At 35.6% G+C, this 16,131-nt stretch overlaps 2 protein-coding genes across 2 annotated transcripts in view; one reads left to right on the top strand and one right to left on the bottom strand.

Moving 5' to 3' along the window:
* Nucleotides 1–8,617: 8,617 nt before the first annotated feature.
* LOC118751652 (serine-rich adhesin for platelets-like) overlaps nt 8,618–16,131 on the top strand; it is a gene marked incomplete at its 3' end in the record, with an annotated part of 31,348 nt that continues 23,834 nt past the window's right edge. The window contains exon 1 of the mRNA XM_036486466.1: nt 8,618–9,635. Coding sequence (XP_036342359.1) covers nt 8,866–9,635 — 770 coding nt within the window. The remainder of the gene's footprint in view (nt 9,636–16,131) is intronic.
* Nucleotides 13,417–14,382, bottom strand: LOC118751654 (mitochondrial 2-oxoglutarate/malate carrier protein-like). Its single transcript, XM_036486467.1, has one exon. It carries the CDS (start codon nt 14,380–14,382, stop codon nt 13,417–13,419), a length of 966 nt encoding a protein of 321 aa, XP_036342360.1.

The raw sequence follows: 16,131 nt of genomic DNA, 5'->3' as shown, positions 1-16,131 counted from the left end.
TCGTATTGTCTGGAAAGTCGCGTGCCAACAATACTCTTGGGTATATATTACTAACCTACGCACACGCTGGCATATATATGTATTGACATTTGCATAAACGAACACAAAGATAAAGCAAAAGCGTGTCAGTGAACAAAATAATTCCCTTGGAGCCAATTAAGTATTTTTTCGATATCACCACCTAGATACACCAAGTATCCATCATTCGTACGCCGATCGTCACTTCACATGTGACAGCAAACTACTTCGACAGCTTTTTTTTTAACTATTTCTTTGTCTTGTAATTTGTTCTTGTAAATTTGTCTATATCTGCTTATTTTTCGCCACATCATTAATCAAGTCAATTTTTGCAGAACTTTGCCAAACAAGTAAATCAGTGAATGACCTAATCAGCAGATAGCGCTGGCTTACTTACGCACGTAACTAAATGTAGTATAGCCTCCGGGGTTTTGGTTTTGTGACGTGTATGAGCCAAAGAAATTCAGTGGTGAATGTAGTTGACGCTAGCAAGCTATTGGAATTTATATGCTGACGATAACTACTACTTATGTATGTACATAGTTCAATATTTGATAAAAAAAAAACTTTAAATTTAAACCTTCGAAGAGATAACCTCAAATTCGAAAGTTTGATTAGATTAATAAAATATGTAAAAAAATATGCAGGTTCCTCTTTTCTAACTTTTCCTTAAATATACAATCACTAAATCTCTACACAGCACTCTCCAAAAAAAAATTCATTAGAATGTTATAGAAAATTATATACACACAAATCCTCTACTGATTTTGTACTAGAATTGCTGGAAAAAATCTCTACACAATATTCTCCAAACAGTTTTGAGCCAAAATTTCTATCTACGAAAATATAAATCTTTACGATTTCTTATTTCTTAAAGCCTTATGAAAACTCCCTGTTTCCGTCGCAAAAGTTTAACTTGTAAGATACATGTCGCTACCTAAAGGTGAAAAATACCAAATCCATTTTTTTTTCAGAATTTAGTTTTTGATGCAGAATGGTAGGTTATACGAAACTACATCAATTTTTCGTGTCTCCTGAATAATTTCAAAAAATGTACTTGTTACCTTTTTACCCAAATTATCATTCGCAAATATTCTCGCTGTATGAAACTCTCCGAAGTTGTTTCACATAAAACTGTCATCTAAAACTAAAAGCTTTTGCATGGGCGTAATCTTTTCTGTGAAATTTACATGCTGTATAAAGTCTTCGATAAATTTCTATTTGTAAAGAATGTGAGAATAATGAAATTTGTAAACATTTCCTTGAAGGCAGAACTCTTAAAATATAATTGCTTTCTATTATCTTCTTTACGAGTCTCCACTCTCCATGAAAATCGCCTGTTAATTGACATTAGCCCCGGAAAGCTTTTAGTAATAAGCTTTTATTAAAGACGTAAGAAAAATTCCATATCAAAAGAAAGGAAATCCTTTATAAATATGAAAATTCATTACAAAAAACTCTCCATTAAAAGATTTACGTGAACATGACCTTACCTTAATGCTAATTTCAGTTTCGGGTAGAAAGCTATCATAACTAAAATTCATCCAACTAAATTTGCAAAAAAAAATAAAAATTTCAAACTCACCAAAAATTTAGACCTTAATTTAAATTGTAAATTTTTCACTTTTAGGTGGGAACTTTAGCCAAAAAGCAAGCATATTTTTTTTTTGTTTTGACTGTTGCATTAAACTTGTTCATATCCAGAGTAACAGCCAATTTCACGAAAGCAATTTAAGTGAAAAATTATTTTAATTTTATATGAAAATTGACAGAAAAAAATCATTTTTCATTTCAATTTTTCGATCCAGTTATTAAAACCTTCGTATAGAAAAGCTGCTAAAAAAAGTTGCTAAAATTCCTCTTGCAGAAAAAATTTTTACAGAAACTCTCCAATAAAAATTTAAGACCAAACTTCTTCAAAATTATTAATTTGTATACATTTGACTCTTATTAATTTTACTTCAAGTCTCCAAAAAAAGTCTCCTTTGATTAAGTTCTCTTCAATAAAAAAATTTTAAATTGTAATTCAGCGAAACTAAGGTTAATCTATAAGAAGTCTTATTTTTTGGCAGAAATCAATCTCTACCCAGAACTCTCCAAAAAATTGTTTTCAAGTCATTTGTCCTAAAATATAAAATTTTTAAATTTGCAATAAAAACAGGGACAGGCATAAAAATACTTAAAGCTTTTGTAATTAAAAGCATATAAGCTAATATTTCGCCATATATGTATGTATGTACATAAGGGTAGTCCTTAAATGTGGGTAGCAAATTTTTACATCAGATTTCCGTAGCCCCAACCCCTACGCCGATGCTACTGTAGTCGTAGATATCGCATATAAAATTTGGCTCCGACTGCAGTCGGTTATGGCGTGTTGCACAGGAGTCAAAGTTCAGATTACCCTATGAAAACGTCTTAGCCAACTGCAATCTGGGCCAAAATTCCAAAATTTATATGTGATATCATCGACTATGGAAGTAACGATTTTGGGTATTAAATGAAAAAAATATTTTTAAATTTTTGAGTCTCCATTGAGGCATCTGGCCCTTGAACCCTTCGCGGCGCGCCTTAACCGACTCCAATCGGGACCAATATTTATACGTGATATCATCGACTATGGATGTTACGATTTTTGGTATTAAATGAAAAAAATTAAATAATAATTTCTAATTTTTTGAGTCTCTATAAAGGAATGTAAACTTTGTCCCCTGTGCGATACGTCCTAACCGTCTCCAATCGGGACCAAAATTTATAAGTGATATCTGTGACCATGGTATTACCGATTGAGCGGGTGAGACTGAAAAAAATCGTTCATTTGATTTTTTAATGACCACCCTAATGTACATAACTGCATTCATATGTACATACATATGGCTAAAATTTCATATGTTTAGAGTAGCAGCATCTGACTAACTCTCTAGCTCACGTCATCCCTAGAATTATATTTCTAATTAAATATGAATGTATATATCTTAAGTTTTTCTTTGTTACTTAGTCATTTACTCATTATTCATTTTTATCATATTAAGCAACTGCTCCAGGTCGCAGCAAACAACATTGGCTATTGCAACATAGCTGATATTGTGCAATGGCGGAGGGCTCATCTTCTTCTACCATGTCAATTTTTTTTTTGCTTCGCCATCGTCTTCTTCTGCTTCTTCTTCTTCTTGAACTGCAAACTACAAAATGCTTCCTAACTACCTTTTTATCCATCATTTGTTGTCTTATTTTGGCGGGTTTTCGCGATTTCGTGCAATTTATGTTACAAGCGCATTTGCCATGGCTTCTTGTTGTTGTTGTTACATCCTAAGCAGTACTCTTCGCTGAAATTGTTGTTATTTGTATGTACTATACTTGTGTATCTTTAAGTAACAAAAAAAAATGCTCAGTGCATGGCAAAAACAATCCAACATCATTCGTTTGAAGCGTTTGATTGTCAGTTCAGCTGCAATGATGCGGTAATTTCCGTTTACAGTAGCTGGCAGACAACAACCATTTGCAGCAGCAGCAATGGCAATAGCAGCTAGCGATAAACAACAGCTCGTACATACATACATACATAAGTAACTACAGTAGCAACAAAATTGTGGCAAATTCATATATATGTATAGTACAAACAAAAAAAGCAACAACAAACAGTGGGGTGTGCAACCTCGACATGGCTTTGCTATTACCATTATTTTTTTTGTTGTTGTTGCCTTGGCTTGGTGTTGCGGCAATAGTATGCATCTAACTTTGTTTTCTTTTGCTTAGCTTAGCTTCTTTGTTTAGTCAAGACTTGCTGCACACGCCTTCTAGCATTTCGATTTAGATTTTGTTTTAAATTTTTTTCCATTTTATTTTCTGTGCGACAACGTATGACATTTTTTGTTAATTTATTTTTTCCTGTACTAAATCGCCGCTGTAAATCTTATTTTCTTAATGATGTAGCCATCCAATTCCTAAATTTATTTATTTTTGCTTAAATGTATTGCATGCATTGACATTTTTTTTTGTTTTATAATTTTTGTTGACTTTACCTTAAACTGCCAATCATTAATCATTGCTTTGCATTCCAGGTTTGGTGCTTTTTGACATTTGAACTGCAACTGCAACTGCAATTAAGTACAAATTGGAAACTTGGTTCATGTAATCATCCGTATTTGTTGTTGACCCATCATTCCAAGTGTTGAGATTTAAATGAGTTTTTTTTTTTTATGTCAGGTGTGGTTCATGTACCGTTGCTTCTTATTTTAAAATGCCACAAAAAGCACTCAATGCATTGCACAAATATTTGTTAGCATTTTGGCATTTAAGTTGGCATTTTTTTATTTTTATTTTTTTTTCGGAACTGTACCATTTGTATTCTAAATTTTCATATTTATGATGCATTGTCTACTTTTCACATGGCATAGTTCTACTCGAAGACAACCAAAGCATCGCATTCCGACTCAATGGCTAATAAGTTGTTCAAAGGCTTACAAGTTTCCTAATTTTCATCTAAAGGTCTTTGAATGTGGACCCCAAAAAATTCATCCTTTTGTACCCCTTTTTTATCAGTTAACTGGCTCTCATTGTGGAGTTGGTTGAGTTTTCCGACAGGGTGGTAAGATGATTTATTGTAGACTGTTAATGCCTTGTCATATTAGATAACATTATGGATTCTATATTTCGCAACACTACAGCTTCTACAGAAATCTATATTCAGGGCTTCGAGCTTAGCCATATGACTAATGCACACCAGTACCCCGTTAGTATAATGGTTAGGTCTTAAAATCTTGTCTACGTCCCATTCAAGTCCATGTCGTATCTTATTGACTCGAGAGCACTTCACTTCCTCGTTTCCACAGAGCAAATACCGAATAGGTACAGAACGATTTTTTCAAGTGCTTTCAACACTTCCTTCATAAGAAAATTTTTACATAGAAATCGCTTCGAAGAATGTGCTTGAATTTTTTTTTAAGAACCTTCTTTTTCGAAGATTTAATTCGACTTCATGGCATCGTTAAGTGACTTTTCTAAATCCGCCAATATATTATTTGGTTTAAATATACATACATATGTATGCTCATAGAAATACTTATCTATGTATGTATAATTGCAGAAAACTTTCCCAGGATGTATTGTTGAAATTATTGCGTAACAAATTGCTTGCCGGTTTTATTATAGCAAACCCATTTTTATTTGATTCAAAGGCAGTAGCATTCAGCTTATAAACAGATACAATTCATTCTTGAACCGGACTCAATGGTATCCGCTTTCGGTGTTCACTTTTATAATTACAACCAGTTTCAGCGCGCTCGCTTTGTTTTTGTTTTTTTATCATTTCCTTCGACTCAATTTGTTTCTAATTAGCTTCAAGCTATGCACGTGTGTATGTGTGTATATGCTGTGTGACAATTATTGTTATGTTAGTAATAGAAAGTTCAATTAAAATGATAATTACATGCAAAATGTCAACGACTTTGACAGCCATAATCGAAGACAAATAATATTTGAAATAATGGCACTAGTAAGTAATCCTCAAATGTATGGGATTTTTTTTTTGCAACAAATCGACATGTATTTAGATTTATAACTTACCTTTGTTTAATGAATTTATTGGTAAATTAATGGATAGATCGTAGAAGAGGTGATAGTAGACACCAGCGAGTTCCGCGTTGAATACTTTTAGGGCTGGAACGCTTGGATCCAAGTGTATGATATATGGCGAAAGTTTATTAAAACAGGTAGTCAGAGGGTTAAAATGTTGTACAAACTTATTAAGCAGTGTTCTACAATGAATTTCTTAGGCAACATAAAAGGAGGTCTCGCAGTCACTTTGAAGTGAAACTTCTCTAGCGGCGGTTGCTTGGTTCGGAGTAAATTGAAAAAATTCAACGGGAATTGCACACGGGAATGGTTGGGGCTGAAACAAGTGCTTCTTCAGTATATGCAAATGGTATTAATTTAACAAAAATTTGCTAATAAAAGGATAAAGGATAACACTTAGAGAAAGACCAATACAATGAAAGTAAAAAAGAAAAAGTAAAAAGTAAAGTTTAGAGATAATCGATATTTGTATCGGTCTTGCTATCGATATTTTTATCGAGTTAGTTATCGATATTTTTGGAAGTAGTCCATATAATAATCCATGTTTTTATCGATTTTGTTATCGATATTTTCGGAACTAATCGATATAATAATCCATATTTTTATCGATTTTCTTATCGATATTTTATCGATTTTGTTATCGATATTTTATCGATTTTGATACCGATATTTTTATCAATGTTGTTATAGTTATTTTAATCGATTTTGATATCCATTTTCTTACCGATATTTAATCGATTTTTTTATCGATATTTTTATCAGTTTGTTATCGATTTTTAAGGGATTTACTTATCAATATCTTTGTTGAATTTCTTATCGATTTTGTTATCGATATTTCTTTCGATTTTGTTATCGATATTTTTATTGATTTTGTAATCGATATGTTGATGGATGTTACTATCAATTTTGTTATCGATAGAGTATAAAGATAAAAATAAAGATAAAAGAAAACAGAATAACGTAAATTTAATTAGATTTAACAGAGTAGAGGTAGAGATCTAGATAGAAAAAAGGCTAAAAATATAACTTTAAGCAAAAGCACATATTTATATGTATGTACATGTGTATATTGATTATGAGACAAACTAGATATGTAACGTAAGTTTCAATTCTCCAGTGTGGCCCAGGCGCACTTACTTTGTTTTATCTTATCATCTGACAAAGCAATTAATTACCCCTGTGAAGCTTTTTACTTTTCACATGTTTACAGTTAAATCTATAAAATATCAATACAAGTTCTATCTTTCGACTTGTCTCGAAGTCATGCTTTTATTAATTAATCTAATTTTGAATTTGATACATCGAGACTTCGAAAACAAATTTAATAAAATTGGCAACAGGTTTTAAAATTAACAGGCGTTTTTTTTATTCCGCTCCATAGCAAACATTTCTCCCCAGCGCGCAAGTACAAGCAGCTCAAAGCTGTTTTTCTTGTGTAGCCGCTAAAAAAAAGCTGTATTTAAAGCAAACCAAAAATCTCAACCAAACCAAACAAAACGCACTAAATAGCAAAGGCGAACGCATAAATTACAAAATCCAAGCAGCTATGGGAAGCTAACCATATCCGTTTTGTTGCACTTACACACGCTGGGGACGAAAGCTAAGAAGCACATATACTTTGCTAATTTAACAGAAAAATACCTTTGCTATGAATGGTGTCTGAACACACAACATTGTAAGTTGATAAAAGCGTTGTAAAAACAGCAGAGTGCAGCACCACCCGCACCTCACACGTTTATATGTATGCACATTAGACCATACCACCAAAAAAAAAAGTTCAGACGAACTGATAATCTCCTCCTTGTTTTGAAGTCGGTTAAAAATACTTCCTTTTCTGAAGTTTTATGATTTTTGGTGAATTTTAATTTCCTGACATTAGGGTGTTACATTAGGGTGATAAGATCTGAGATCTGGTACATAAAAACTAGAACGGGGGGTACTTGAAGACAATGCCGAAGATATGAAGAAAAATATAAAAGGGCGTTCGGCTAAATGCACACTTTTTCGAAATTGCATTGCACAAATACCTTCGATTCGAAAGTGAACGGTGAACTTTTTTTCTGATACTGTCTAATGTACTATACATATATACATATTTATATATTGGGATATTTGTATGTATGTAGTTCGGGTGCATATTAATATTATTTACATATCTGCCAACAACTGCAAGCAAATTTTGTGCTTATAATCCATTTAAGTGTGAAACCAGTTCAGACGAGCGCGCTGAAATTGAGCCATGCCCAGCCAGCACAAGGCGGATGTTTAATGCCGGACGGGAATTTGCACTATGCACGCTAGCCTTCGCGCTTAACTTGACCATCCTATCGAATAAAATTCGCGCACGCTAGGCCGCTTTGCTATACAACAGCGGTTTGTTTGACGTTCAAGTCGCCCTATCTCGAGCGCATACCAGCCAAATTAAGCAATAATATACAAGTGAAATGATTAGCAAAAATGAATGAAATAAAGCGAAATGAAGTAAAAAGTTGTCGAATTCAAAACTCGAAAATTAGACGAAACTTTTATTTACTTTCATTAGCGTTGTGCCGGCAGCGGTATTTGCCATCGCCTGCTGCTTTTCGGGGTTTCATAAAAGCGCGCTGTTAACACGCTCGTCATGAGACTAATTAAACCATATACATACATTAGGGTGCATTACTCTCCATACAAAACCAAACCGTACTGGTTTTACATTGGAAATATAAAATGTATAATAATTTAAGGCTTCCACCAGAATATTTCGGAAAAATATTAAGATTTTCTTGAGCAGGACCTATTTGAAAATATTTTCTAAAATCGAGTTTTATTTAAATAAATTTAGTTTCACATGATAGAAAAGTTTAAGCTTAAAATATCTGCTTAAACAATTGTTTAAAAATGTTATCAACGTAATCAAAATAATGAAATTGATCTTAATTTTAATATTTTTCCAAAAATTTTCGTGGGAATCTCGCCATATATTAAAAAACAAAATTGCACAAATATTTATTAATGCAATTTTTTCGCACTACTCTTTCATTTGCAGACAAACCAGAAGTGCAAATCCACTGCCAATAATACTGTGAACAACAAAAACACTGCCAAAATATCCACCACAATTGTGTTCATACTGCCAGCCAACTGCAGCCACCTGCCCCACTGCCACATATACACCGCAGCCATAGCCACAGCCAGCGCAAACGTGCCACGGAGCAGCTGAGGGTACGCCCCCACGCCAAGACGCCTTACAAAACCACCGTCAACGCCACCGCCACCGCCACCACTGCCAACAAAATGCCCATTTGCAACAAGCCACCGCTGAGCGAAGCAAAAAGTGCCACCGCCTTCGATGACCACGCCTCAGAGGCAGCCAAAATGAAACGCACGCGCGAGCAAGCCTACTTCAATTCATACAATTTCGATGCAATTCAAGCGCTGCCCTACAATAATGATGGCGAAGAATTAGTGGAAGAAGCGGCAGTACAAAAAGTCGTTGGTAGTCAGGTCAGGCCGATCGCTGCGCTCCTCAGCACAAATTTAGTCACTACGAAAGTATCGGCAACATCGTCCACAGCCGGCAGTGGTAGCCAGCCCCAGCATAATACGCTTAAAACAATCTATCGCGGCGGCGGTGCAGCGTCATTCGCCTCGTCGCACAGCAATCGCAGCCACGGCAGCTTGCACAGCAGCAGCGGTCGCAGCAGTGAACGCGGTAGTCAGCATAGTGGCCATAGCAGTGATATGAATGGTTACTTGCGTCGTCAGCATTCCGGCGAACTGACCTACACGTACATGCAACGCTTTGGTGCGCTTTTAGTGCATTCGCGCAACGCATCACCGTCTTCGGAATTGGGGAGGAGTTGTGTTGGTGGTGGTGGTGGTGGTGGTGGTGGTGGTGGTGCCGGTGCCGCTGATGCGATTGGCATTCAAGGAGGAAATGGAGAAGGAGGAGGAGGAGTTGCCAACGCATGCGAAGAAATTGCGGCGGTGCATGGGAAGTGTACAACGGAAGTGTCGGAGAATGGGAGTTTTCTGCTGCCACGCGCCATGCTGAAGTATCAAAGGTAGGTCATTGCTACCAGTTCGGTGTGTCAATTGGTGTGTGCGGTGCTTGAAATAAATTTTGTATTTAACGGGTTTATTCATTAATTTCCACACATGGAACAGGTTTACTGCCGTTACATTTAGAGTTTCGTTATGTGTGTGGTTTTAAGATACAGTGACCGTTCAAGTGGGTCATTTGTTTGACAAATACAGCTGTTTGTAGTGATGTGCTGAATTGTCGGTACCCAATACTTCCTTTTCGGTACCCGATACCGATTCTTTACATTAAACCTTCGCCATTAAATGCATTTCAAGTTTAGAAGAAACTTTCATTACTAATCGATCCTAGGCTCAAGAAAAATGATTTGTCGAATGAAGAAGCCTTTCAGAGGGGAGATTCTGTTACCAGTTTGCGACAAGTTTCCGATCGATATCGCACTTATTGACGTAAAAATATTTCATATCGTATGTCAACAAAACCGATACCGATTCGAAAATTGTCGCTAACTGGTTACAGAATCTGCCCCCAGGCCTACAAAAATGATATCGTCCAATTCAGCTGGAACAAAAATGCTTCAAAGTAAGAGTTTCTCTGCATTATGGCCTCGAACTGACATACAAATATACATCTTTCATTTGAATCAGTATCGGGTTTTGATAGGCGAGTCGCCCTGAACCATTTTCTCCATATTTTTGGCCTATGTGCGCTTTTAATCGAAACCTAAATGTTTCGGTACCGAGTATCGAGAGTATTGGATACTTTTGAAATCGGTACCGAATATCAATCAATACTTAAAAGCATTGACTCAGCACATCACTAGCCGTTTGCTTTGTTGTCATTTAAGTGATATCTAAATTTGATATCTATAGAAATTGCTGGTATCTTAGTCAGTAGTTGGGTGTAGAACTTCTGCTAAAGTATTCCTATGATTTTATACTGAGATACTGCGTCTTGTTCTCTTTCACGTAGATGCGGTTTTCGTGTTCGACATCATCTCTTATCTTTCATTACTATTTGCTTGAAAAAAATTTCCACACAACCTGGCCGTGAAATCCGCTGCCAAAAAAAAATTATATTAACTAAAAGAACTTTCGCGAATAGAATCAAAGAAAACCGGCAAACTCTAGACATGCATATGCCATGAATTTATAATTAAAACAAGTACTTACTCGCACACACACACACAAACACAGCCATACCTTTTTTTAGCCACCGCCAAACACATTTTCCCGCATTTGATTTTATACACTCAAATTCAGTTGTGAATTAATTAATAATTATTTTATGCTTAATGCCAAAAATGGCAAGAAATCATAAAGCGATTGCCCGCCCGACACGACCAATCAAAAGTGTTAACTCAATTTGCATTAATCCGCTTAAGTGCAGCAACGCAGCCAACTTTTAAAGTAGCACCCCGACGCTGCTGCGTTAACAATTCTACAACCCCACCACGTCATTCCAGAAGCCATAAAAGTCCGTATACATACTTCATAGAATTCGTAAGCAACAGCTGCTCCTTTTCGCGCACAACGGTAACCTTCTCGACGTACAGCTTGACAAATATGTATATATTGAAGCACATGCATACATACATACATACATAGGTATGTAGCGACAAGCTGGTGCCGTGCGCGAGTAGGTACGTACAGAAAATACAGCTACTGGGGAGTGAATTGAATTTGCTTTATTTGGCATGCAAAAAAAAAACTTATTTTTGTTTCCCTCTTTATTCTCAAATTTTTTGGTTTTCTGGGAAGTTACGTAATGTAAAGTTTATGCCAAAATTTTGCGAACAAAAACTAAGACTTTGGGGGAAAGTCAAATAAAAACTAACTGCTGTCTTATACAAAATTTTAAAGGCAATTTTGAAAAATAAGGCAGTGTCAAAATCTCCACAGTGTATCAGCGACAGAACATAACAGTTATTGATGCAAACTGTCATTGGAAAATTTACTATGAAGGAAATATTCTATAACTAAGTGATACATAGCAATCGATTTCTTTTTTTTACTGAGAATCAAATATAAAAATAAATGTTTATTTGTAGATTTTATACGAAATTAAAAAAAAAAATATTTTTTATTTTTATTTTATAAATCCAAAAAAACAATAACTTTTCATTTTTTTCTAAATAATCTGCAAATAACTCTTATTTTTGATTTTTACATTACATGTCTTAGATAAGAGTTATCGCAGACTTTTACTTATGAAAGTCATCAATAAAAATCAGTCAGTGACTTACTTTTTATATTTTACTTTTTATAAATTTTTTTATTTTTTAAATCCGTACGTATAAAAGTCACTATCAGTTTTCGCAGTTAAGAAGGTGTTAAAGAACAAAAGTTTACTACGACTTATGTATACAAATGACTTTTATAAGTATGATTTAAAAAAATAAAAGTCAGTGACTGATTTATATTGATGACTTTAAAAAGTAAGTCACTGACACATTTTAATTCATGACTTTTATAAATACAAGTCTTCAATATCTGTTATCTAAGACATTTTATTACAGAATTAAAAATTACTTTTTTTTTGCAGATTATTTAAATAGAAGTAAAAAATAATTGTTATTTTGTATTTATACAATAAAAATCGGAAATAACTGTTATTTAAGGAGCAATTAAATAAAAGTCAAAAAATAACTGTTTCGTAAAAGTTGTAACTGTTACGGTGCTTACCTTGTTTGAATTCGCCTTGGTCAAAATCTTTTTTCTCGTTCTTATTACTTCATTTGCTTTTCAGACTGCAGCAATTTTAAAATAATAATTCTCGATCTTTATGTTTATCTTTATGTCTGTTTTCTTTATCTAAATCTTTATTTTTACATTTACCTGTACCTTTGCTTTTACTTTTATCGGTATCTTTGTGTTCATTTTTATCTTTTTACGTTCGTCTTTATCTTCTTATGTTCGTCTTTATTTTTATATTAGTCTTCATGGTTATCTTTCGTTTACCTTAAGAACTACTTTAATCTTTAACTTTACCTTTACCTTCAACTTTATCTTTATCGTTACCTTTATTTTTATTTTTGTCTTCATCTTTGTCTTTACTTTTATCTCAAACTTTACCTTTATCTATATATCTGTCTTCATCTATGTAAATAAATATATCTTTACTTCTAGCATTAGCTTACCTTAACCTTTATCTTTGTCTTCATATTTTACTTTACTTCCGTCTTGTTGTATATACCTTTATATTTATCTATGTGTTCTTCGCTACCTTAACCTGTATCGTTACCTTTATCTTTATCTTTGCATTTATCTTCATCTTTGCCTTTTTATCTATCGTTATCTTTATCTCTATATGCATTTTTAGAATTGCCTTTATATTTATCTTCATCTTTCTCTTCTTGATTTTCATCTTTATTTTTACCTTCATATTTACCTTCATCTCTACCTTTAACTTTCATCTTCATCTGTTTTTTTCACCTTTTATTCTTTCTACATCATTATCTTTACATTTATCTTTTTTGTCATCTTTACTCTATCTTTGTCTTTGTTTAATCTTTACCTTTGTCTCTGTTTAATCTTTACCTTTGTCTCTCTCTCTCGCTTTCTTTTTATTTCCCTTCACCAACGGCATAGATCTTTCAACGCAACCGTACCTTTGTCTCCACGAATTCCCAAGATTCTGCATGCGTTTCTTATATTCTTTCCGTAGTAAAAAGTACATACATCTTTTTCCCATTGAATCTTTTATATATTTACCAGCTAAACGCAGCCCGAAATAATTGACTTATTTACATACAAACACACACATACACATAAACCAGAACACCACAGCAGCATCAACCCACTTCATATTGTCGATTTATATTCTTCACCCAAGGCATACTTAAAGTAAGCCGTATTTAGTTGTTCTAAAAGTATGAAAACAACAACAGTTCCTGGTGCCACACGCAAAACGTACGGTATGTAGCCACGCCACAACGATAGGACACCTTCCTTCTTGCTTATCTGAATAATCACATCGAAGAGGCCACTATACTCCGGCTTCCCATCAATCACTTTCATATTCTGTATGCGCGTCTTTCCTATGTCCACCGGCAGTGAAGCAGTCGCAGTCAGTACACCAGAACCTATGCTTGCTATCAAATGCAGACCGAGTCCATGGCGCACATGCAGCTTGGACTGCGCCAATTCCCTGAACTGCGAGTAGGATGCCAATTGCGCCACGTTCACTACAACGGCACGACCCACTGTCGGCACAGCGCCACGCCAAAGCGTCAGCACGCCTTCCTCCTTAACGATGCGCGTCAACGCGTTGACAGTACTTGTGTAGTTACGACGTTCTGCTGGCGGCAAACGTGCATCGGTCATCATGCGTACTAGGCCCACGTCGGCGGGTGTGCCTGCATAGGCGCCCATAGCACCGGAAACAAAGGCTATGAGTACGTGCATGGCCAATGGTGGCTGAATCTGGTAAGCATTACGGTAATATTCGGAGGCGGTTGTATAAATGCCAATGCGTGTGGTTGAGTAGATCGCTTGACGCAGTAAGGAAGCACTTAATCCTTTGTACAAGCCGCGGAAGCCATCATTTTTAACGGCTGTCTTCAGTACTTTCAGTGGTGTGGTGGGTGGCTTGCTGCCGTCGCTGGCGGCTATTTGCATGCGTGTCTTTGCCAAATCCATGGGGTGCACCACGGCGGCAGCCCCCATCGAAGAAAGTCCCGCGAATATGAATTTGAGGTGAGTCGGTATTTTGGCTTCGTCTTTCTTTTCATCCAACGGTTTTTGTTGCTTTCGCTGCTGTTGGGCCATTGTTCTGTGGATTTTTTTGGGAAGCGTTATGTCAAGGTATATATAACTTGTATATATTCTTGTCTCCTAATGTTACACTCGAAAATTGCTCCATTTTTTATTTATTTTAATTTTCGATCACGATTGACATTTACAAACGCTCAGGCTTGAAGTTCAAACATGCTAGTGTTGTTAAATTTTTTTATTCAGCTGCAGGTAGCCGTATGTTTTTAAAATTATAAATAAAAATTTAATTAAAGAATGTATGCCCTTTTCCACGATTGTTTTGTGCGATTAAATCTTTTAATCGTTTCCAGCCTACGAGACCGGATGGCACTATTCCTACATAGCTGCACTAAAGACTCTCGCACAGCTCGCATGCTCCGCCACAAAACTATCGTAGTTGAGTGGAGCAGCGCCTTTGTCCAGCGTAGAGTGAGTAGAGGTACTCCACAGGGCTGTGTTCTCTCACCCTTTCTTTTCCTCCGGTTTTTCCTTCAACCCGGCTTATAAGCACTCTGAAATCTTTACAAATTTCGACCTCGTACCGTAAGAAGCAAAACGGCGCCAACCGAAACTGGTTCTGAACCGATCTGCCACTATATGGTGTATTGAGAGAGTGGCCACCTCTCCATTAGTGGTCAATAAATAACTTCGCGGAAAAATCTAAACTGGAGGTTAAAGCTTGAAGAGGAATGTTCTGTCAGAAACTATCCGTAAATCGCACGTACAGACAGCCATATTTCTGGAGAGCTTTTCACGCACTCTGATAGCCAGGCGGCAATCAGCGCTCTAGGTGCACTTATGGTGCCATCAAAACTGATCGAAGAATGCCGCACTTCTCTTTCGATCGCCTCCGATTACCTCCAAATCAAGTCGTTTTTGCTTTCAGGACACTGCGATGCTTCAGGCAAACGAATGGCTGATGAATTGCATAGGTAGAGTTCATTTGATGACTTTTCAACCACCGGGCAGGGCATGGGAGTTCATTGTCAAACGGTGGAGAATTCCTGGACAGCTGGGACTATAGCCGGTGCGATTAACGTTAAAACAAGCTAATTTTCGACTAGCTGGAAAGCAGACAGAAAATCGGAAAATAAACTCGAAAACTATGATTTCTATAGATTTTTGTACGAGCTATCCGATGGTGCTACGTGTTTTCTAAAAGCTTCCCCATTTTTGTGGTGAAAATTAAACGAATATTTAGTTGTAATTTTTCAAAGGTTTCGATCGACCTTAGGCTTCTTTAGTTCTTTTCAGTTAATTTTTAACCGACTTCATAAAAGGAGGAGGTTATCAATTCGTCGGAAATTTTGTTTTTTATGTATGTTATTTTTTAGAGGGAAGGTGGTACCTCAGAGGAGGTCCCATACTAATTTAGATCTGATCATTGGATCATGAAGAAATTAACAGTACTCTTAATTTTTAATGTGAAAATTGAAGTCGGTTTTTATTTTTTTGCTTGAATAAAACTTGTTCTATATATTCTTTCGCCGCCATCCGCACTTGCAACATGCAAATTAGCAAGTCACATGCTTTTTTCTTGCCGGTTAGTTATTTTAGTTAATACAGAATACATGTGTATGTAAATACATAAATAAAGTGGGATTTTTATGCTAACTGCCTGCTTTTCGTTTTCGATGAGCCTTCCCCCGAATATGCATATGTATGCATACATACACATATTAGGGTGCATCACTCTCCATACAAAAAAATTGGTAAAATTTTTCAATCGGAATTATAAAATTTATTCTGCCTTGTCCTGAGTTT

This window comes from Rhagoletis pomonella, unplaced genomic scaffold, assembly GCF_013731165.1.
Source record: "Rhagoletis pomonella isolate Grant_MI unplaced genomic scaffold, Rhpom_1.0 Rhpom_scaffold_00884, whole genome shotgun sequence".
Taxonomy (NCBI): Eukaryota; Metazoa; Arthropoda; class Insecta; order Diptera; family Tephritidae; genus Rhagoletis; species Rhagoletis pomonella.
The sequence above is the reverse complement of the archived record's forward strand: the minus strand, read 5'-3'. Positions and strand labels throughout refer to the sequence as shown.

What these genes read in the sequence shown, in the direction of transcription:
- LOC118751654 (XM_036486467.1), bottom strand. Translation starts at nt 14,382, where the DNA reads ATGGCCCAACAGCAGCGAAAGCAACAAAAACCGTTGGATGAAAAGAAA.